Source organism: Canis lupus, chromosome 4 (assembly GCF_048164855.1).
Source record: "Canis lupus baileyi chromosome 4, mCanLup2.hap1, whole genome shotgun sequence".
Taxonomy (NCBI): Eukaryota; Metazoa; Chordata; class Mammalia; order Carnivora; family Canidae; genus Canis; species Canis lupus.
The window spans coordinates 8904804-8930040 of record NC_132841.1 but is presented as its reverse complement, the minus strand read 5'-3'; the positions used below and the strand labels follow the sequence as shown (position 1 = coordinate 8930040).

The window sequence follows — 25237 nt, the reverse complement described above, 5'->3', positions numbered from 1 at the left end:
AAGTCTGTTACTAGCTTTCTTTAAAGTTCTTCAGAACTGAAAGAAGGAACAATACACCTGTCACCCAGTCTTCCTTCAGCAGGCACTTCATTACAGTTGGCCTAGGTAGTAATTTGAGCAACTCTTGACTCTGTGTGCCAGAGACTACCCATGAAACACTAATCCTCATGCCTTCAGATCCCTCTAAGATCAATAACCATTTCCTTGAGGATCTGTGCCCTGAAACTGTTCCTTGTAGCAATTTCTGTGCCAATCATAGTTTTTCTTTGTAACTATACAACCCTTTTTAACTAGTTTATCAGAAAAGGAATTTGTTCAGGGATTTTGGACTGGTCTCCTAAATTGAAGGAGTAATTTTAATAAGAAGGTACTTTAAATTCAAGCACAACCCTTGAAATCTAGTCATATGATTTCATACTTAGAGATTATCCTAAGAGTGCAGTTGTTAGCCCCACCTGCTCCCTCAAACACTGGAAAACACATTTAAAAAGTAAACTCTGGTCTTCACTAATAATTTCCTAAAAGGGCAGCATACTCCCACCTGACTCTGATTATGTTCACATTTACAATAAAATAAAAGTATTTTATAAATATATATATTTGAGTATAGGTGACATACAATGTTACATTAGTTTCAGGTGTACAACATAACGATTCAACAAGTTTATATATTATGCTGTGCTCACCATTTGTGTAGCTACCATCTGTCACCATACAAGGCTATTACAATATTATTGACTATGTTCCTTACACTGTGCCTTTATTCCCATGACTTATTCATTCCAAAACTAGAAGCCTGTATCACTCACTCGCATTCATCTGTTTTGGTTACACTAGCGTTTAAAAAATGCTTTCTGTGATAGCAATCAGTGAGATTCGTTTTCTTTTTTAGAGAGGGAGAGAAAAGGAGGTGAGGGGCAGAGAGAAAGGGAGAGAATCTTATGTGGGCTCCATGCTCAGTGTGGAGCCCAATGTGAGGCTCCATCTCATGTCCCTGAGATCATGACCTGAGACAAACAAGAGTCTGACGCTTACCCTACTGAGCCACCCAATTACCTTCATCCATGAGATTCTTAATTCTCTGGGTAAATTAGTTATCTACATGCAGATATCCTTTTTTTGGGTCTTCTGTGCTATCCAAAGTTTGAGATTTCAAGTGACTTAAATAATTTATATGTAAGATCTTACTCTAAATATTGTTTTGCAACTTGCCTTTTTCTTCCAATGATATATCTTGGATATCTTTTAACATAAATGCATTAATCTTATTCTTTTAAAAGTCAATACAGTATTTCAATGTATGAATACAACCAAATTTAGTTAACTCAATATGGAAGACGTTAAAATAACAAATAATTTCTAAATTTTAAATATGATAAACAGAGATAGCAGTAGTGTGTGTGTGTGTGTGTGGTACATACATTTGCACAAATCGCAATGTTTTTAAACCATTCTTTATAATTATACAAATACGTATTACATCAGTGGTCCATTTCTCAAGATTGTGAGAAGAGAGGTACATCTCTCTAAGAAAAAGCAAGCTTGCTTACTGCTTATCTATAAAAGCAGCAGCTTCTCCAATTCACTGTTCCTCTGCTATGATACAAACTCCACTATGTGCATAGAATCCATCTGGGCTGCTCTGCATTGCTCTTGTGGAACTCTGGGAGCAAGAGAAAGAAATACAACATGATCTATTGCTTGCTGTAATAAAGTTCTTTATCTCTGACCCAGGAGTCTCACATCCTCTGCCAGCATCCATGACATAGTAACAGGCTAACTTACTAGCTTCTGAATAGGGTAAACTTTCAGACCTTGACAAAAGTAGTATATGCTACTCTGTGAGATAAACACTAAAATATTTTTGTAAAACATGTTTATAATGGTTATACAATTATCCTTTGGATGGGTGAATCATAATTTACACAACCTAACTTTACCTATTAATATACATTAAATTGTTTCCAAATTTTGCTAGTCTTCTGTTGAATTTGTACCTAAGTCTTGGCCTACATTTTTAAATAGCTTCCTAGAATAAATTTCAAAAAGTACAATTGCTACTAGGTCAACTGGTATAAACATTTTTAAATCTTAATACAAACTGCCAAACTGCTGTCTAGAAGAGTAGCTGCATTAGCTTTACAGTCCCCAATTCACTGCACACATCAACAATATGTTAAAAATGTTTTTGTTTATTCTTCTATATCTATTTGTGATCAAACTACATTCACCTTTTTTCACTTAAATGGTGATACACTGGGACGCCTGGGTGGCTCAGCAGTTGAGCGTCTGCCCTCGGCTCAGGGCATGATCCTGGAGTCCTGGGATCGAGTCCCACATAGGGCTCCCTGCATGGAACCTGCTTCTCCCTCTTCCTGTGTCTCTGCCTCTCTCTGTGTCTCTCATGAATAAATAAATAAAATCTTAAAAAAATAGTCATACACTTCTTTGTATGACTATATCTTAATATCATTTCCAAATACCTTAGTCATTTATTGTTCAAATAAAATTCATATTTTCCCTGTTATAATGCAGCTCTAAATATCTTAAATATCTTAAAAGTGAATCTTTTGTACATAATGCTATCCTTGACACAGACTTAGTAGGCAGGCTTTTCTGGCTCAAATAATATTATCTATCTACTAGTTAGATAGCTAATTGGATACATAAAAAATAAAGATCCCACCCACACTATTTACAAAAAGTGTAAAATTCATAGCATAAAGCTAACAAAAACTATAAGGAACCTAGGAATGAATCTAACCAAAGTTAACAAAATTCTATTCATGGAAAGCACAATAAAAGTAATAAATCAAGAGATACAGTATATCCATAGTTTATAGAATGCATAGAAAACTCATTGCTGGGCAGCCTGGGTGGCTCAGTGGTTGAGCACTGCCTTCGGCCCAGGGCATGATCCTGGAGACCTGGGATCGAGTCCCACCTCAGGCTCCCTGCATGGAGACTGCTTCTCCCTCTGCCTGTGTCTCTGCCTCTCTCTGTCTCAAATACATACATACATACATACATACATACATACATACATAAATAAATAAAATCTTAAAAAAACCCTCATTGCCATACATTTTCCGCAATTAATATATATATAATTCAGTGCTTTTTAAAAACAAGGTTTTTCATAGAACTTAGTAAGCCAATTAAAAATGGAGACGAACCCTATGACCTATATACATTCTGCTCCTAGGAGTATGTTCAAGAAAGCTGAAAGCATATATTCACAGAGACTTGTAGGCAAATGTTCATTGTTCATAATAGCCAAAAGTAGAAACTCAGATATTCATCAACTGATGGCTATACAAAATGTATTATACCTTTACAATGGAATATTATTCAGACATGTGAAGGAATGAAGAACTGATACGTGCTATGAGGTAGGTGAATCATGAAAACATTATGCTATGTGAAAGAAGCTAGACACAAAAGGCCACACACTGCATGATTCCATGTTTAAGAAATATCTAGAATCCACAGAGGCATAAAATAGATCAGTGGTTGCCAAGGGCTGAGGAAGGAGGATGGGAAGTGGCTGCTAAGGCATGGGTTTCTTTTTTGGGGTGATGAAAATGTGGAATTAGGTGGTGATGATGGTTGTACCATCTTGTGAATACACGAAAAAATCACAGAATTAACACTTTTTTAAAAAAAGATTTTATTTATTCATGAGAGACACAGGGAGAGAGGCAGAGATATAGGCAGAGGGAGAAGCAGGTTCCCCGTGGGGAACCTGATGCGGGACTCGATTCCAGGACCCCAGGATCATGACCTGAGCCAAAAGCAGATGCTCAACCACTGTCCCACTCAGGTGTCCCTACAGATAGATTCTATTACTGATATAACAAATGATCACAAACTCATGGCTTAAAGCAACACAAATTTATTATCTTACAGTTCTAGATGTCAGATGTCAGAAATGGGTCAAACATTTTATTGGATTAAAATATAGTGTTTGCAATGCTTTATTCCTTTCTGGAACTCTAGGGAAGAATCTGCTTCCTTGCCACTTTTCAGTTTCTTGACCTTTTTTTCACATTTGTTGGCTCATGGCCTCCAGCCAACAATCTTATCATTGTTACTTCTTCTATGGTCAATATCTCCTTTTCTGACTCTCCTGCCTCCACCATTCACTTATAAGTACACTTGTGATTACATTGGGCCCACTTGGATAATCCAGGATAATTTCCCTATTTCAAGACTCTTCATTTTAACTACATTTGCAAAGTCACTTTTGCCATTAAGGTAACATATTTACCAGTTCCAGTGATTAGGATGTGGACTTTTTTTTTAATTTAAATTTTAGTTAGTTAACATACAGTTCAATATTGGTTTGAATTCAGCAATTCATCACTTAATACAACACCCAGTGCTCATTGCACCAAGTGTCCTCTTTAATACCCATCCCCCACCCACCTTTTTCCATCAACCCTCAGTTTGTTCTCTATTGTTAAGAGTCTGTTATGCTTTATTTCCCTCTCTCCTTTTCTCCCCTTCCCATATGTTCATCTGTTTTCTTTCCTAAATTCCACATAGGAGTGAGGATTATATGGTATTTGTCTTTCCCTGGCTGACTTATTCCACTTAGCATAATACACTAGCTACACCTATGTCTTTGTGAAGGGCAAGATTTCATTCATTTTGATGGCTGAGTAATATTCAATTGTATATGTATATAGCACATCTTTTTTCATTTACCAGTTGAACATTTGGGCTCTTTCCATAGTTTGGCTATTGTTGATAATGCTGCCATAAACATTGAGGTGCATATACCCTTTCAAATATGTATTTTTCTATCCTTTGGGTAAATATCTAATAGTTCAGTTGCTAGGTCATAGGGTAGTTCTATTTTTAACTTTTTGAGGAACCTCCAGATTGTTCTCTAGATTGGGTACACCAGCTTGCATTCCTACCAACAATGCAAGAGGTTTCCCCTTTCTAGGATATGGACATCTTTGGAAGGCCATTATTTGGGCTACCACAGAAGGCTTCAATGAGAAGGTGCCATTTTCAGTGGGGACATGAAATGAGAAAAGAAAAAGTCTTAAAGAAATCTGTGGAAAAAGCCATCCATTCTAAAAGAATAGTAGGTGCTAAGGCTTTGAGGCAGAACCATGTCTAGCTTGTTTGAGAACAGAAGGTCAAAGAGGAAGGTCAAACAGAGTTAGCAAACAGTAGATGAGGACAAGGTAATGAGGTGGCGGTTGGGGCCAATTATATAGGGTCTTGTAATAATTTTGATTTTTACTCTGAGGAAGAGGAGTATACTTGCAATTTTAAGTAGAGGAGTAACACCATCTCTATATTTTTTAAATGGAATCATTGACTGCTATGTGGAAAAATGACTGAAAGTTGGGCAAAATTGAAAACAGGACACCAGTGTCTATCAGTTAGCTGCACAACAAACTACCCTGAAACTAAAGGGATTTAAAATGACTGATTGTTTCTCATGATTTTGTGGTTTGTATGGCTGGTTCTTTTGCTCCATGGAGGTGATGGCTGGTGTCATCATTCTGTTGCATTCAGAAAGGAGTTCAGCTGGGACTGCAATGTCAAGGTAGAGTCACTCACGTGGCTGGCAGCTCAGCTGGGTTGGTTGTAAGGAACATGGGTTGGTCAGGCCTCTCTCTCCAATAGAATAGTCAGACATCTTACACCGTGGCTAATGGTTCCGAGAGAGCTAAAAGGGAAGCTGTTGGGTCTTTTAAGGTCTAGGCTCGCAATTGATGCAACACTGCTTCCTCCACATTCTGTTAGTAAAAACAAGCCAAAGGCTAAATCAACTTTAAGGGGAGAGAAAACTGACTCCACTTCTTGATGAGAAGGACTGACATCTATATTCAGTTAGGAGATTATTGGAGTATTTCAGATGAGAGATGATGGTAGCTTGGGTAAGCGGAAGATAGTAGAATTTGGAGAGACTGGTTGTAATCTAAGTATATGGTGAAGGTAGAACAAATAGGATTTGGTAATGAATAGTGGCATAGTCTGCTTGGGGTGTCATAAGAAAAGTACCATAACCTGGGTTGCTTAAACAACAGAAATTTATTTTTTCACACTCTGGGGAATGGAAGTCTAAGATCAGTGTTCTAAGACGGTAGGTTCTAGTCCTCTCTTCCTGGCTTGCAGATGGTGTCTGGCGGTATCCTCATATGGCTTTTCCTTGATGAATGCATATGGGGAAAGAGATTGTTCTCTCCCTCTTTTTGTAAGGCCACCACCAGTCCTACCAGATTAGTACCCCACCACATGACCTTACTTAATCTCACTTATCTCCTAAAAGCCCTATATCCAAAGATAGTCACATTGAGTGTTAGGGCTTCCACATAGTAATTTTGGGGGATGCAGTTCAGTCCAGAGTAAATAGGATGTAGAATGTGAAAGAGGGAGGAGTTAACGATGACTCTAGTTTTTTAGTCTGATCAATTGGAAAAAGATTATTTACATGAACTTAAATAGGGAATAATGCTGAAGAGATGGGTTTTGGGGGACTGGTGTGTTCAATTTTGGATATGTTAATTTTGAGATAAATATTAAACACTCAAGAAATAGGTGAATAAGGTACTGGGATATGGGTTTGGACTGGATATGAATTTTTTGGAGCAGAAGCATAATGTGGGGTTTTATTAGATTACTAACGACATTTAAAATCATCCGAATGAGATCAACATGAGACTAAGTGTAACAGAGAGGAAGTCTTTTGAGCAATTGATTGTTGAGTTTGGGGAGATGAGGAGGAACAACAAAGGTTTGAGAATTGGCTAGTAAGGGAGAAGTAAGGTCTCACCGAAAATGTTTACCTTCCGCTTCCCAACTTGGGTGGTAGCTTTCCCTTAAAAACAAACGAAAATATGTTTTGCCAAATAGTAAAACTCTGTGTATGCATATGAAGCAACAAACAAAGAGACAACGTGGAGATGACTTCTGCAGGTTACCAGAGGTGGTATTTCCTGACAAAGGAGCAGTTACAGATGGGACACCTGGTGAAACTGCATATGCAAATAAGTTCTGGAGAAGTGTTCCCGGGATTCACCTTTCAGTACTTTGAGAAGTCATTACAAGTTATGAAACTTTGCATTCTAATTGTAACAATTATGGGAAGCCTGAAAAACTGTTCAAGCAACATAGCTGTAGTTAAACAGCTGAACAGGAGTGGTGGCTGGGGAAAGAAAATAAACATGGCTGATCTAAATTTTGGGTAGTTGAGGTCTTCAGAGCTGCTATTCCAGTAGAATTAGGAAAAAATACTCTTCTTCTAAGACTGTGCTAAATAAATATTGACTCTAAAAATGTTCATAAGTTATTGGCTTCCTTATATCGAAGGGAGTCACATCTAAATTACTATATTTATAGCAGAAGGTTTTTTTTTTTTTTTCCTCCATGGTCAATTATTCTCTCATTAAAAAAGGGGAGATACTGGTGAACATCACCAGGGTCAGATCTCCTACAAACTCAGAATTAATTTGCCCCAAATCTACAAAGCAAGAGTCATGAGCAGCCTATTTTATCTGCAAGGAATTTGGTTGATTAATTCATGTAGTCCAAGAGCTGCAAAGGTATGGACAGGAGGTACCTTTTTGCTTCAGAGTGGGGAGAGACTCTAGAGATTAGCTAGAGCAGGAAACCTTCCTACCACACACCCCTGTCCTGGGCTTGAAAATTCGGCCATACTCTAGTCAAGTCGTTTCATTTACTATTCTTTCGTATTAGGAGGAATTAAGGACTGTGTGTGCAGCACGTGCCCACAACATGGAGATATTCAGAGAAAGTGTAATAAAACATACTTGTGTTTTCCCCACTCGGCCTACGCCACCCAATCTGCCAAAGCCCTACCCTGAGTTTATACCTAGAAGATGCTGGATTGCTACTTCGTTACCCATCTTGGCGATGGGAACCTCATTCTTGAACAAACACTTATAGCGGCTTTACAAGAGCTGTGGATCCCGGAGGCGCGGGTGGGAGGTTATAAAAGGTTGGAAGGCCTACACCTGGGTGGCTCAGTGGTTGAGCGCCTGCCTTTGGCTCAGGTCACCTCTCTCTCTCTCTCACGAATAAATAAAATCATATATATATGTATATATATAAATATATAATCTAATAAGATATGGCAGTACCTGCCCCAAATAAAAAGCTCACAACTTAGTTGTGCGCACCTGTTAGCCTGTTATTACCAACCTCTCTCTCTTTTTTGGAGCGTGAGGTTGGGAGAAGGGTATGAAAGCTAATATTCTCTTTTTTAAAAAAAGATTTTATTTATTCACGAAAGACACAGGGAGAGAGGCAGAGACAGGCAGAGGGAGAAGCAGCTCCCTGCGGGAAGCTGGATGCGGGACTCCATCCCAGGACTCTGGGATCCCAACCTGAGCCGAAGACAGACGCTGAACCGCTGCCCCACCCAGGTGCCCCTGAAAGCTAACATTTAATCGAGCAGGTACTATGCGAAAGGACACTCTTCTATGAGCTTTAGTATTAACTCATTTGGCCCTCGACTAAGCGTATGACGCAGGTAGTATTCCATCCCTGTTTCACAGGTAAAGAAACTGAGGACAGTGGCTAACTGCCCTCGAGGTCACCCAGCCCCGCGGGGCCAGGGGACGCCGAGCGCAGCGAGCGCGCGGAGGCCGCGGTGCAGAAGGCGATGACAGGCGAGGGCCCGGGGCGGAGCACAGAGGGCGGGCTTTACCTTCGTCCGAACGCCAAGGCCGCCTGCTCACTGATTCGTGTCTCCCCATCACTTTGCCTGCTGGCCCCACAGCCAGGAATGGAAAGTTTAAACTCCCAGCTCCGTAAGATTCGGCCTGGATCCGGAGAAGACCCTCCCGTAGGCGATGGACGGCTCGCTCCCTCCTCACAGCCAGGTCGGGAGAGCAGCAAGGGGCTGACTCCGGCGGGCGAACTACAACCCCCATCACTCCCCGCGCGGAAGGCTGGGTCCACGCGAAGGGAACGCGGGGGTGTTCCCAAAGTGCCTTGAGGAAAAAAAAAAAAAATCACGAACACCTCCCGCCGTTTTTCCATCTTCACACAGGCCTCGCTTCCATCATCCGTTTTGATGGAAGCGCAGTGAGGCCTGTAGAGTTCGCTTTGTCTTCAGGCACAGCAGAGGGCAGCCGGGACGACGGCGCGCGGGCGCGAGAGCCCCGGGGCGCGCGGGGCGGAGCCTGCGGCGGCGGGGCCGGGGCGCAGGCCGGAAGTGTGCGAGGACGGAGGGAGAGGCGTGAGTGGCTGCGGGCGTGCGCTTCCGGCCAGTGCGTCGACGTCGGCCGGCCGCGGAGGGCTCCTCGGCAGGCTCTTCGGCCAGCACCTTACGCACCCCGCTGGCTCGCAGGCCTTGGGTCTCCGCTCATCTCGCCGTAGGCCGTGACGACATGAGCAGCAAAGAAGGTGGCGTCCTCGGCGGCCCTGGGCGTTCTTTATTCAAAGGGGGAGGATCTCCCTCCTTTTTGTCGGATTTTCCACTTCGCTTCCCGCTTGAGGGATTGCCCTCTCCCCATGCAGGCTCGGGGGCGGGGTGGGGGGGAGGGGCGGCCCCGGAGATTTCCTGGCCACCTCGGGCCTATGCACACCTGGCCATTTCTTAAATCCTCGAGCTGTGTTTTTGATTTTAGTTTGGTCATTGCTCCACCTTGTGCCAGATCAGGAAAGCCACTGGTGGAGGCCCCGGGTGAGGTGAGCTTAGGATTGGGGGGTGGGGGCGGGGGTGGGGGTGGGGGGAATAAAAAGGCAGGGCTGCTGCTGCGTGAGTCGGCCGAGCAAGCGAGCAAGCGAGCAAGCGTCTCGGGCCAGGGCCCCTGGGCGCGGGTGTGAGAGCGAGGCAGGGGCCAGCTCTGGTGCAAAAGCCCTACCCAACTGTTTTCTCCTTCTCTACGTAAGGATCAGGAGGGTTCAGGAAAAGGAAGCACGACAATTTCCCACATAACCAGAGAAGAGAAGGGAAGGATGTTAATTCATCTTCACCTGTGATGTTGGCCTTCAAATGTAAGTTTTCTGTCATGGAGGTTGGCGAAGGGAAGAGAGCGAGAGAGGTGGTAGCAAGGAGCGTTTAGGCATGTTGTGCTGCACACACCGTTAGAACGTGAGCTGTGCCGGTGTGACCCTTGTACCTTCTTCCCCCAGAGGTTAGCTGTGGTGCTGGGTCTGCCATTAAAGTCGAGGGTACTCAGGTGTTGGCTTTTTTTTTTTTTTTCCTGTAAGGGTTCTACAGGTAAATATTAGCATCAGAAATGCCACATCACTAAAAATTACTGCGTCCCCGACATACAAATATGTATCAGCGATATAGATCTGTCAGCTGTATGTATACATATAGATTTAATTAGTTCACTTTGTGTTTTTTTTTTTAATTATTTATTTATTTATGATAGTCACAGAGAGAGAGAGAGAGAGAGAGAGAGAGAGAGAGAGGCAGAGACACAGGCAGAGGGAGAAGCAGGCTCCATGCACCGGGAGCCCGACGTGGGATTCGATCCCGGGTCTCCAGGATCCCGCCCTGGGCCAAAGGCAGGCGCCAAACCGCTGCGCCACCCAGGGATCCCTAATTAGTTCACTTTGAAGCGTATATTTTGGTTTTGGCTCCTAAGCTAGAATCTTGAAGACCAGGATTAAGTTTTTTGTTGTGACTGTCACACCTCGCACAGAGCGGGACCTTTTCTATTAATAAGTCATATACATGCCACAGATATACGGCACATACATAATGTCTGTGTGTGTATGTGTTATTCACAGGCCGCCTTTTATTTTTTTATTTTATTTTATTTTTTAAAGATTTTATTTGTTTATTCAAGAGAGAGAGGCAGAGACATAGAGGGGGAAGCAGGCTCTCTGTGGGGAGTCTGATGTGGAACTCCATCCCAGGACCCCGGGATCATGACCCGAGCTGAAGCATATGGGATGCTCAATCACTGGGCCACCCAGGTGTCCCTCACAATCCTCTTATTAACTTGGTTGAGTTGCTCCTCATTTCAAAAGAAAGCATAAAACAAAAATCTCCTTCCTGTCATCCTGTATCCACCCTCCTACACCTTACAGTTAGAGCCTGAGAGTGCCTGAGCTGTTGATTCTCACTCTCGGTCATCTGAAGACCTGAGTGGGCCTGGAGGATCCACCTCAGTTGACCAGTCGGGCCTTCTGCCAACAACCAGCTCTCCGTCCTCACAGGAAGCTACTTGAGTGGCCTAATGTTATGGCAGCTGGCTTCCTCGATCAAAGCAAGGAGGAAACCAGTCTTCTTAGGTCCTGATCTCAGACACAATACGCTGTTGCTTTTGCTACATTCTGTTTGTTAGAGATGAGGCAGTTTAAATAACTCTGCTTCATTTTTATTTTTTTATTTAAAAAATTTTTTTTTTAAGATTTTATTTATTTATGAGAGACAGAGAGAGAGAGAGGCAGAGACACAGGCAGAGGGAGATGCAGGCTCCATGAAGGAAGCCCGACATTGGACTCGATCCCGGGTCTCCAGGATCATAACCTGGACTGAAGGCGGCGCTAAACTGCTTAGCCATCCAGGCTGCCCTCTGCTTCATTTTTAAAGGGAACAAATTAGGTTCCACCTTTTGAAGGGAGTCCTAAATAATTTGTGGGTATATTTTAAAATCATGGCACCTACATTGATCTTTAGATGTATAAAACAACTTGTAATTGCTTAGTGTATTGATACAATGAATGGTATACACAGTGCAAAAACTGCAGTGGGCCAGGGTTTCCCCATCATTGTACTCTGACACACCATATACAGAGCTGCTTGTTTCCAAGCATATGTTGCTTTTGTATGTTTCTGTCTGCGTTTTCACACATAGTTCTTTAAGCTCAAAATTTCTTCTAATTTGCTAGTTCCATTGTCCATCTGGTGAACCATGGTTTCCTTCATAACCTAGTTCACATATCTTCTTGGAAGTCTTTCTGACTTTTTTTGTCAAGCAAATTTATTGACAGACATTGCATTTATTCATTATCCATTCATCCATTTGGTCATTAAATATTTATTGAGCATCTACTGTGTTCTAGCATATGTTAGCAGGAACAAGAAAAATGTGGTTCCTGCTTTCCTGAACCTTTACACATGGTTATTATTAATTTTAATTGTTTACATTTTTGTCTTTAACTGGACTAAACTTCTTGAGGATAAGAATTGTCTTGTTTAACTTTGTATTCATAGTATCTGATTCACAGTTGTCATTAATATTTATAATAATGAAAGCTTTTCATTGTCTTGAAATACTAGGCAAAATCCCTTCTTAGTTGTTATCTCAATAATAGAAGCAAATGTATTTGGTCCTTGTCAACCTGTTAATTTGGTTAATAGTTTATTCAAGTTCTGGGGTTTTTTAAATCATGCAAAATACATCCCTGTGCTCCCTGTGGGACAGGATATTTGCTAGGTCTTTGTTGTGACAATGCTTCTGAAATAAAGTGGTGATTAAGAGTTAAGTGGCTTATGGGTATTTCAGTGACTAGGGCTTGGAAATTCAGAAAGTTGTCCTTAAAAGTTATGAACTTTTTTTTTTTTTTTGAACTTTTAATAAAAAAAAAAAAAGTCCAGGTTTTTGTGGGGGGAGATAACATTGCATGTGATACGATTTAAAAAACATTATGAAAGGTAGTTGAAGTAATTTTTATAAAAGTCTCATGTGATAATTCTGCGATAATTCATGTTTACTAGATGAGGTTTGTTTTTTTAAATTCTATATAAATATATATGTTTATATACATTTATATAAATATATATATATATATATATATACACACACACACACACACATTTTACTATGAGGCTATGAGTGGTAAAATCCAGTTAAAGCATACCTGTTTAAAGAAAGAATATTTTGGTTACTACCAGTCTTTGATTTCCATCATTTAAATGAGATGATGTGTTCCTCATTTTTATAGAGTAAATAATAGTTCCTTTATAGTGCATAATAACAGTGTTGTTTGATAGGCTTGAAGCATGGAATATGCATGCTTATGGTTGTAATAATGTGTTAGCATTTCAGCAGGAACTTGATGCAAGACATGATAAATATGAGAGACTTGTGAAACTTAGTCGGGATATAACTGTTGAAAGTAAAAGGACAATTTTTCTTCTCCATAGGATTACAAGGTGAGTAAATATCTTTAAAATTTGTTATAGTTGCATACAGTTTGATATGTATTATATATATTTTGTAATGTTTTATACCTCAATGAACAGTAACTAGCTGTTAGAATATTCTGTGATTTGTTATATGAACATTGGGATCAGAAGACATTAGCAGCAAGTAGTTTTTTTTAGTTAATTTTTTTTAGAGTGAGCAAGCATGAGGGGAGGGGAGGGGAGAAGGCAGAGGGAGAGAGAGAATCTTAAGCAGGCTCCATGCCCACTCTGAAGCTAATGTGGGGCTCTGTCCCACAACCCTGAGATCATGACCTCAGCCAAACTCAAAGAGACAGATACTCAACAGACTGAGCCATCCAGGCACCCCAGTAGCAAGTAGATTTTAAGAACAAATGTTTTAATCAACACAGGAAGGGAAAGTTCTTATTTTCAGAGCAGCTAGGGATTTGTGTTAAGATCACTCAGTGAAAAGCTGTTGTTTGTGAAAATATTAAATTTCTAATGGCTTCATTAGAGCCTGTTGCATAAAAGCTTTACTTGGATGATACATGTAAAATTTTAATGGTAGATCAATGTTGAAATCTAGTTATTTATCTTCCCATTCATTGATCAACTCATTGCAATCTGCTTTTCTGCCTCATAACTATTGAAATTGTCCTATTACCTTCATAATTGCTAAATCTAGTGCATACTCTTCTTATTTTACATTTTTGTAGCATATGATAGTATTGACTGCTTAATTCTCCTTTGGAAGTTCCCTTTTCTTCAGCTCTGAGGCATCTTTTCTTTGAAATTTCTTTCTGTAAGAATATTTTATTTTTCTAGATATATCCTAGATTCCTCAGTTGCAAATAAAAGAAACCAGATTATGAGGCGCCTAGGGCTCAGGTTGGTTAAGCGTCCAACTCCTAGTTTCAGCTCAGGTCATGATCTCAGGGTCAAGAGATTGAACCCCATGTGCAGCTCCACACTGAATGAGGAGTCTGCTTGAGATCCTCTCCCTCTCCTTCTTTACCCCCCTACCACCTGCCCACCCTGCTCACGTACGCATGTGCTCACTCTCAAATACGTACGTACATACATACATACATATAAACCAGCTTAAACTACCCTAAGCAGAACAGGGAAATGAATTATAAAGATTCAGGAGTATTCTATGAAAGCAGCTAGGTATCTCTATCTTCCATCTTTGCTTCTTTGTTTGCTTCCTATTTCATTTAATTGGCTCTTTGCCTCTCTGTTGTACATGAGGTTTAAAAGTGCCCACCTGTAACTAATTCCGATAGAGAAATTCTTGTTACAAAGTACAAATACCTCTAGAAGGACTTACAGTGTATATATCTTTTTAAGGGTTTAAGTTAATTATATCTTCCAGATACAATTTTTTTTTTTTAAGATTTTTTTATTTGAGAGAAAGCAAGCACACAGAGGGAGAAGCAGAAGCAGACTCCCTGCTGAGCAGGAAGCCCAACACAGGGCTTGATCCCACAACCCTGAGATCATGACCTGAGTCAAAGGCAGACACTCTTGACTGAGCCATCCAGGCACCCCAAAAGTCCAGATATAATTTATCATCTTTTCAGTATTCTCTCATTTACAACTTTCTTTCATTTACACTTTTAAGGTAACTTATTAATAGTTTAATTTTTACTCTATTAAGTGGAAGTGAATTTGCCATATATAGGTTTATTGGAATGTGACACTGTTAATTTTTATCTTCCCTGACCCTAAAATTAGTTTTTGTTTATTTTTTAAATGAGTTCTCAGCTTGTATTATGGAAAGATTTTTAAGCTATTCTTGAACTTGACGTTCTATTATGGAAAGAAGAAACACTGTTTTGACTAATTATGAATACTTCCAGTACAGATTGCAATTTTAAAAGGACTGACATCAGTATTTAGCAGTTTAGAGAAATAATAGAATTGTGACGGGGGCGGGGGGCCTTAATATTTTAGAAAAAGCCATGTTGTTGTGTCAAGTCATCTTGTGTGTGTTTCTCCACTAAAAATAATTAATGCATTGTTATTATAGTAAACTTAGAAAGTAGTAATCTTTAGAAAAATAATACATTGTAGCAAAGTAAAGATACTCAATGAAAGAATTCAGTCACAGTACCCAAAGATAGCTATTGTTTTTGAGCAGATTTCATATTTTAAGGCTTTTTCTTTTCTTTTTAAGCTTCGTGCCTAATGTGGGGCTTGAACTCATGACTCTGAGATCAAGAGTCACATGCTCTTGGTAGAGCCAGCCAGGCACCCCCCCCCCGATTTTATGTATTTTTAATAAAATATAATTGTAGTTTTCATTAGAAGCATCCAGATACAATATTTAGCCCTGTGTTCATTGATACTTAGATTATTTTAGTTTTTCACTAACAAAGCATCTGGCTGATACTGTAAAAGTTCCCAATATCTTGATTATAGTGCTCCTGATATGGAAGAGATATTGACTGAATCAGAAATTAAGTTGGATGGTGTTAGACAAAAGATATTGCAAGTAGCCCAAGAGCTCTCAGGAGAAGACATGCATCAGTTTCATAGAGCCATTACTACAGGTAAGTGTAGGTTCACTTCAGTGGTAACATTAAAAAAAAACAACAGTGTGTTACGTGATTTATATGTGAGTTGCATGAATTTTAATTGACACAGTGAAATTTTATTGGCTTTAAGAATTGGGACTTCTGAATAGTAATATAAAGATAATCCAAAAACATTTAATTTGTATTATTTTTCCAATTATGTAGAATAGTCATTGATAGATTTTAATAAAGTTACTGAAAAAAAAACAGGCCTTACAGAATGAACTTTTATTCTTTGAGTGTATAGGGTGTATTCAGACAAGGCACATCTCATTTCCCAGTACAGGTATATCTTACTGATGGCCCTAAGTTTCAGGTTAGTGGGTTCATAAAAGAGAATGTATCGCCTAGCCAGATAGACTCAACATCTCATCGTGTGACTCCATACTGGAATTTTAAGATTATACTGGGCTTTATATAAACACAAATCACTTTATATATACACACAAATCAGTCATGTAAATATTTGAAGCCCTCGGTTCTTTTATCTTCATGCTTTTCTTAATGTGAATTCACTGACAGGAGAGATGCTATATAATTGAGGAAGACAAAGTCAGAGGTTGATTCATATGTATGAGAGTTCTCTGTTTCTTTTAAATAGCTGATTCCACTGAACTCAGGGCATTTCATAATGAAAAATGAGCTGCTCAGTGGGTCTAGCTTAGTGTGAACATTTATAATTTCAGCTTGTTCTTCAGAAATGTCAACCTGTAGTATGTATGTTCATGTGTCTTTTGTTGTTGTTGCTCAATAATTATACATACAGTTGATCCTTGAACAATGGGTCAGGATTAGGGGTGCCAACTCCTTGTACAGCCAAAAATCTACATAAAACTTTTGACTCCCCCAAAACTACCAATAGCCTACTATTGACTGGAAGTCATACCGATAACATAAGTTTGTTAACAGGTATTTTGTATATTATGTGTATTGGCTGTATTCTTAGAATAAAGTAGAAAAGAAAATCATGAGGAGAAGAAAATACATTTATAGTACTGTACTATATTTATTGAAAAAATCCACATAGGCATGTACTATTGCAGTGTTCAAGGGTTACCTGTTATTTTGTGTATTTTTTTTTACTGAGGTATAACTGACATATAACATATTAGTTATATAATATATTAGTTCTAGGTGTACATTGTATATGTTGTGAAATGATCAGAAGTAGTCTAGTTAATATCCATAACTATATGTAGTTAACAATTATGTTTTCATATGACGAACTTTTAAGGTCTATTATTATTGGGCAGCCCTGGTGGCGCAGCGGTTTAGCGCCGCCTGCAGCCCGGGGTGTGATCCTGGAGACTTGGGATGGAGTCTCATGTCAGGCTCCCTGCATGGAGCCTGCTTCTCCCTCTTCCTGTGTCTCTGCCTCTCTCTCTCTCTCTCTCATAAATAAATAAATAAATAAAATCTTTAAAAAACAAAAAAAGGTCTATTATTATTAACTGTAGTTATCATGCTGTACATTTCCATTTTGCCCACCTCCCACCTCTGGCAACTACTTAAAATGTCTTTTTATACGAATAAAGAAAGTACCTGCTTATCTCACTTAAAGATGAGTTTTGTTACTCAAAATTGAAGTGATAACTCAAACAGTTGTATGAAGAGTCATTCTAGTACATTCCCAAAGGAGATCCATTCCCGTTGTCATTTATTATTTATCAGAGATTTGTTTTTTTAAGTAATAGCACACATAATAAAAAGATTTGATGAACTCAGTTTGTGCTGTCATGTGGCAAAACCTTGAATGTGACAGGTTTGGCAGGGTTGGGAGAGAAGATCTAATTACTGGTGAGGAGAAGGGTGAAGTGAAAGCTAAAACAAGTCTCTTGAAGACATGAGAATATCTTCATGATCTTATGGTAGAAAAGATTTTTTTTGAAATAACACGAGCATTAACTACTAAAGGAAAAATGGATCAGTTGGATTTCATTAAAATTAAGACATTTATTAGAAGACATCATTAACAAAGTGAAAAGGCAAGCTGAAGTCTGAGAGGAGACATACATACCCTGGATAAAGGACTCACATAGGGAATATATGAAGAATTCCTACAAATCAAGAAGACAGGCAATTTTAAAAATTGGACAAGGGTGCGTGGCTGGCTCAGTGAGTGGGTAGAGCTTCCTGATCTCTGGGTCATGACTTCAAGCCCCATGTTGGGTGTAGAGATTACTTTAGAAAAAATGAACAAAAAACTTCAGGGGTTTCAAAATGAATATTCACATGGCTAATAAGCATATGAAAAGGTGCTGAACATTATTCACTAGAGTCATGCAAACTAAAGCCAAATGGTACTGTTTACTTACCTGCATGATTAAATTATAAAGACTGACAATACACTTTAAGAAACTTTGGCTAAAAATATGTGCCTACTGTATGATCCCTTTTGGATATGTACCCAATAAAAGTAAGGCTCTTGTCACCAAAAGACATATGCAAGAAAGCTCATAACAGCTGTAGTGATAATATCCTAAAACTGAAAAATGACCCAAGATGTTCATTAGCAGGAGGATGGATAAATGAATTACGGTGTAGTTGTACAGCATAACAAATACATAGCAAAAATGATAAACATGCATACTAGTGAATATGAATCTCACAATCTATTGGGCAAAATAAGCAGACTCAAAGCAATACTGTTGTGTAGTTCCATTTAAGTGAAGTTCAAAAAGAGGCAAAATTAATCTAGGGAGTTAAAAGGCAGGATAGTGGTTACTTGGTAAAGGTTAGGGGCAGAGATTACTGACTAGAGGCATGAGGGAACCCTCTGGAGTGATAGAAATGTTTTGTATTTATAGCTGGGTGGTGGTAGGTACATAGTGTGCACAAATTAAAAATTGAGTTGTACACAATATAAATTATAAGTCTTTTTTTTTTTTTCAATGTCACTATTGACAAATTTTTAGTTCCTTTTTCCAGAGCAGTTCTTTGTATCAGGAGATCATATCAATAATCTCTTTGTGGTGGAGGGGTGCCTGTCTGGCTTAGAAGAGAGTGTGACTCTTTTTTTTTAAGATTTTATTTATCATGAGAGACACAGAGAGGCAGAGACACAGGGAGAGGGAGAAGCAGGCTCCATGCAGGGAGCCTGATGTGGGACTTGATCGTGGGACTTGATCACTGGTCGTCCAGAATCAGGCCCTGGGCCGAAAGGAGCGCTAAACTGCTGAGCCTCCCAGGCGTCCCAAGTGTGTGACTCTTGATCTTGGGGTCATGAGTTTGAGCCCCAGGTTGGGTGTAGAGATGACTTAAATTTAAAAACAAAAATGTCTTCATGGCAGTCTTTGGTGAAAATATGTGCCAAAGTTTAGTAAAAACAGCTATGCGATTCATATTGATGATATTCTTCATCAAAATCCCTTTGGTGAGGTTTTTCTCGTGTACCCTGACATTTCTAGTTGTTAGGCAGGGCAGATGATGTTTGTGGCAATGTTTGCCTTGTTCTATTTGATCTCCTGAAATTTTTATCTCAGTTTCCAGAAAGTCCTTGATCTGAAGAAGCAGTTACAGTCTAAATGTCTTACTGTAGCAAAGTGAACAAATCACATTCTACAGCTTCTAAGTATCCTGTTAGCTTGGATAACTAAAGGCAAGAGTTTGAATAACTTCCATAAGTGCAATCATTTTTCTGTCACTTCATGCAGTAAGTTTATCTTATATAAAAATTCGTGGCAATATAATGCATATAATAAAAGCTGGCTGCAGTAGTCTTCACTTTTGAATTCAGTCCATGCTTAGAACTTTAATACTTCTGCAAAAACTGGTATATTTTCCTCACAATGTTGATTCTTCATCATATAATGATGTGTTAGGTTAAACTTCTCAATTCTGTATTAGTTCAAGGTTAAGCCTACTAATCTTAGGACATCGTAGATTTGTTTTATTTGTCCCAGTAATCTATTTTTGTATATTCTTTAATTGTCAGTGAATAAAGTGTAAGGAAAGACTTTAAATAAAAGTGAGGATCATATGGATAGTGACATGAAAAGAAACCTAATTTGGCTTTTAGAACGAAATAGATAAATGGAGAAGAAAAGACAAAATGGACATTTCATGGAGTCAGTAGAATGTTTCTTAAGTCAGGAAGGAAGCACTGCATTCTTGAAAAGAGTTAGGGCATTAATAAAATGGAAGCAATCTTCAGGTTTTCTCCCTTCAGTGTATCATTGAGGATTATTTGAAGCACCAAGTCCATTTTAGGCCTTTATCTTTTCTTTGTAAATTTTTTTGTAGACTACCTACTCTTGGTTTAAAAATGTAAGGTTTCCCTATATCTCACTTTTCTGTAGCTAAGTCCTTAAAATAAAATGAGATTCTTTTAAGTCAAAGCAATAAAGTTTTTTTCTTAAAGTTAAGGAATAAAGCAGTTAAATAAAGAGCTATCTGGGACTTAAAATTTTGCTGACAGATACTTTATTTGATAAAATAAGGTTATTTATAATTAGAGTAGCATTAACAATATGATGCTTATGAATAGCTTGCTGCTTGTAATTGTTAAATGCTTGTTTTGGTGTTACTCCAAATAGTTGTTCTTTTGACTTGAAGATAAAACAATTCTGGCATTGAACTAAAGGAGTTCTGTGCTTTTCCTCATTAAGAATAGTGCTAATGGCACGCAGAGCATTTCCCTAAGGGATACTTGTGTGAGCTCAAACATTGAGTATCCTCCTAATAATTGAACAACAACAAAAAGTTAGGTCTGTTTTCTACACATTTCTTATCAGAGTAGATTACAGATTGTCCCAAGGGATGGTTAAACAAATGAACGAATACTTAGTTGCTTGAAATAAGTCACATAAAAAAATGTTGGGCTCTATTATGTTTTTATTTTGTGTTTTTCTTTTGTTGAAAAATTAACAGTTGGGGGAAAATGTTCTCCATCTCAAAAAAAATTTTTTTTTTAGCTTCTATCACTCTGATAATGATAAAGATTGTCATTTAATTTTAAGACATTTTGGTGCACGTAACTAAGTTTAGACCACAACTAATATTTTAATTCTCTTATTCAGGAATGTTAATGATGAGTTAAGTGGGTGTTTTAGGCCAGTTAGAGATTGTTTTTTAAGCTGTTGTTCTCTATGACCTTTGCAATATCCCTAAGTTATAGATGTTATCCTTACTGCTAAGTAAGTGGGAAAATTGAGTTATACAGAAGTTAAGCAACTTGCCCAATATAAGTTAGTAAATGGTATCATTGGTTTCTTACCATATGGATTTAATTTATCTTTTGACTTAAGAACCTGACTCCTACCTAGTAAAGGCTTAATCTTGCTTTAAGTCCCCTTCCCTCAAATATTAGGGTTTTCCTTAACCCAGCACATGTTATAGCTTTTATGTTGCTCTTTTGTTCATAGCACTTAAAACCTTCACATTTATGTACCATGTAGTTTCTTTCTATTGTCTCTTTTTCCTGTATTAGAATGTAGATTCCACAAGTCTCTGCAGATTTTGTTGTTGTTTCCTCATATATCCCAGACACTTAACAGGTGTTTGATAAGTGTTGACAGAATGAAGAACAAACTATTTTAAAAGGGTTATTCTCTTTTTGTTCAACCAAATCCTTTATCTGATAGTTTGCTTTGCAAATTTTTTTGACTTTTTTTTTTCCTTCCAAAAAAGGAATGTGTTTCCAGAAGCTGTTACTTCAATGTGATAGTAGAAATAGGATCAGTATTAATATTTAAGAATTTTTAAGTGTCATTTTATCAGTACAGAGAAATTTGATACAGTTTCAGTATATTAGCAAAATTCCAAAGGCTCACTGAAAAAAGTGAACTAAGATAGAAAGAGTTTGGAATAATAGAAAAATTTAGTGAAGGGAAAGATACAGCTGAAAATTGAAGTTATCTGTTTATGCATGAGATTCAGTATATCAGAGATGTTAGTTAAGCTAAAGCTAAGGACTAAAACAGATGAAAAAACCATGACATTTTGGTGGCTTAACAAAACAGGAATTGTTTCTTTCTCACTTTAAAGTCCAGGCTTTCTAATGGTAGTTTGCATGTGCTTTACCAGCTTAGTCATTCAGGGACCCAGGATCTTGGGGTTCTGGTATAATCAATACATGGTTTCCAAGATGAGCTAGGGCATCAAAATAAAACCAGTGGATTTTGGGAAAGAATAGTATGCAGTGATACCCGAGGTTTTAATGGTCCAGCCCTGCAAAAGATAGATCATGTCTGCCCAGATTTTATTGGCCAGTCACACGGCCACATCTAACAGCAAGGGAGAATGAGAAATGCAGTCTCTTCCTGTGCCAAGGATAATGAAATATATTTGGTAAATAGTCAGTTTTTCTCTGCCCAATATGATAATTTGATGTCCATTTGATTTAGTGGAAAATCCAGATATATACATGATGATTTTAAATTTTTTCATGAATATATTTTAATTTTGTTTGAAATCATTCATTTACCTAATTTGAGAATAATTTTATAACTGAAAGAATGATTAGAGGATAACTAGTTCTGCTACCCCATTTTCTAAATGAGCTTAGTGATGGTAGTGGAATTGAAATCTGTTTTATCTGTTCTGATAGATCTTCTAGTAGACTACCTTCTCTCTGATAGCTAGTATTTAGTGCTTTATCCTCCTTTAAGTGTTTTTTCCAAAGCCAAAAGCTTTTTACTTGACAGTATCAGATCCTCAGATCATGTATCTTGTTAAAGACACTCGTCCTTCCTTTAATTTTACTTATACATGCAAGTAAAATAGGTATAGTTTAAATTTCCATTTAAATGTGAGATGGTTCGATAACCATTTTTCCTATTTTAATCACAATTTAATATGTGTATGTATCATAGTGCAAAAACCCTGTGGTGAGTAGTAGGACCATGAGTTTTCTGGGTTACAAGAACTCAGTTTATAAACAATCTTTTAGATAAATGTCTGGTTCACATAACTTAGACTGTCCATGTATGAGATCTTTTAGCCCAGTTTCTCTTTTCACCTTTAAATACTCCTATTGCTTTTCTGAAATCCTATTTCAGAAAACTACTTTTTTGAGCTGAGGTCTGTTGGTTGGTAAGAATGGAGCTAAGTGGGGAACGTGGAAGAGACGGCTTCTTATTTAGTTTTGTACGTGACAAACTACTTCAAACTGAATACACCTTTGTAGGAATAAACATCAGTGTTCGTTAACATCATTTGCCATTACTTAGAATTACAGTGCATGTTGGGCTAGGGTAACATTTTAAAAGAACGGCCTCTTTTAAAGTGAGTTAGTATATTGCAAAGACAATAAAAAGTAAGAGAAAAACCACTGATTTCTTTGAAGAAGTTAGAAAATGTTGTCTGACAAAAATTAATCACCTTCATTCCTTTTCTTTAAAGACAAATGATGGAAAATGCATTGTGAGCTTCATTTTTCCAAAGATAGTACCCTTCATTCTTATTTTAATTATTCTCACTTCAGTTTAATTCAGCAGTTATAGAGGCTCCCTGTCCAGACACTGATAAATTATTCCATATAAATCCTGCAGTGTAGGTAGAGGTCTGCTTTTCACAAATGAGGAAATTGAAGTGCCATAAAGTTAGAAAATGACCTTAGTTCACACAGCTAATGAGACTGAGTTAGCTTTTGAACCTCATTTCAGGTCTGTGCCCATTCTCCTATTTGGAGGAAGGCTAGAGGCAGGGAGGTGAGGAGGCCATGGTTGTCATTATAGGTGTGAAGTGAATAGGGCCTCCAGGTTGGTGTTAGCAGTGGGGATGGAAGGCAAAGAGCATACTTTTAGGGTATGTTTTTTTAAAATGTGCAAGAGAAAGGAAATAGTCTCAGGACAACCTTTAGGTTTCTGGTTTGGCCAGCTGGTTGAATGGGGATATTATTTAAGAGAAGAAAACCAGAAGATGGAAGGGGTTTTAGATGATTAATTGGAAATTGTGGGGCATCCAAGTAACTGCCTAATAAGCAGTTGGATATATGGGTCTAGAGAACTGATAATACAATATAGGACTGATTTTCAGTTACAGGCTTAGAATTATCAGCTTATAAGTTGTTGTTGGGTTCATAGACATGAATAAAATTGTTCAGGGAGAGTATAGGGTGAGAAGAAAGTCAAAGACTGAGTCCTGTGGAACTAAAGGGAATAGAGTATTTGATGGAATAGACTCCCAGAAGAACCAGGAGAGAGTGGAACCCAGAGCTTATTAGATGGTTTGGACAAGCCTTATAGGAGAGGAGATGGGCAGTTAAGAATTGGTATGGAGGTAGTGGAGGAAGTTTGTACTCAATACCTCTTTTTCTGTTGTGTGCTAATAAGAGAGGATGGGAGGTGGGCAGTGGCTTGGAATTGATGGGAGACTGGAGATACAAGGATGGCTGTGAAGGGAATGGGGGTGAGAACTTAACCAGGGACATTTAATAGTTATGGTTTACTATTTTTAAAAGTTACCTGATCAATAAATTTGTTTTTTTCTACATAGGAATAGGAGTGAAGGAGGTAGAAAGTTAGAATAATTTGTGGTTAGGAATTTTTTTTTTAAAGATTTTATTTATTTATTCATGAGAGACACAGAGACATAGGCAGAGGGAGAAGAAGCAGGCTCCATGCAGGGAGCCCAATGTGGGACCCGATCCCGGGATTCCAGGATCACATCCTGAGCCAAAGGTAGGCGCTCAACTGCTGAGCCTCTGAGGCATCCCATGTGGTTAGGATTAGTTGCAGCAGGATGGCAGTGGGAGAAGTAGTACAAGATGCTCAGCTTAATAAACTACTGTGGTCATTTTGGTTAAAAGAATACTTCTGTATCTTTCGGTAAGTAGTGTATTAACTGATGAGTAGCAAAATTAGTAAATAATACGAATTTCGGCATGTCTAGTTTATCTCATAAGCCAAACAGGCTCTATGATTCCAAGATACTGTATTAGTTTGTTGGGGCTGCCATAGTAAAATACCACAGACTGGGTGGCTTAAACAACAGGAATTTATTTTTCCACAGTTCTCGAGCCTTAAAGTCCAATATCAAGGTGTTGGCAAGTTTGGTTTTTTTTCTGAGGCCTCTCTCTGGATTAAAGGTGGCCCCTTTCTTTCTGTGACATCACATGGTCTTTCCTCTTTGCACAGGCATCCCTAGTGTTTGTTCTGTGTGCCGATCTCCTCTTCTTACAAGAACACCAGTCACGTTGAATTAATCGTCTGAGTTACTTGGGTTAGAGCTTCCACATATAAATTTGGGGGAGGTGCATAGTTTAGCCCATAACCTACTTTATGGTTTTATGCAGTGCAGCTAGGGGATAAGCTGCAAAATTAATGTTACTTTGGGTTTGGGAGACCAGGGAGTTGCTTTAAGTCTAGAGGTATGGTTGGGGGGACTTGTGTTGTGCGGCTGAGTTGTGGCTCCCTTCTGTAAACCTTCAAAGAAATGCTCTAAGGAGACAAGCAGATAGCATTTGGGAAGTCTACCAGGAACCAGGGATATTAACAGGTGTTTCATGCACAGCATATTTCCTCAGGTTGCAGTAGTAGTCTTTGAGGTAGGTTCAGGGGAGCTTTGCTTTATTTGAGACATACTCCCTGATGGTGAGGGGAGCGGAGCGCCT

General features: G+C 38.7%; 1 protein-coding gene across 1 annotated transcript in view; it reads left to right on the top strand.

The window, feature by feature from the left end:
• The first annotated feature begins 9163 nt into the window (after nt 1-9163).
• The window catches only part of TSNAX (translin associated factor X), a 30439-nt gene continuing 14365 nt past the window's right edge, over nt 9164-25237 (top strand). The window contains exons 1-4 of the mRNA XM_072823076.1: nt 9164-9396; nt 9886-9990; nt 12997-13111; nt 15530-15660. Coding sequence (XP_072679177.1) covers nt 9381-9396; nt 9886-9990; nt 12997-13111; nt 15530-15660 — 367 coding nt within the window. The 5' untranslated portion in view covers nt 9164-9380. The remainder of the gene's footprint in view (nt 9397-9885; nt 9991-12996; nt 13112-15529; nt 15661-25237) is intronic.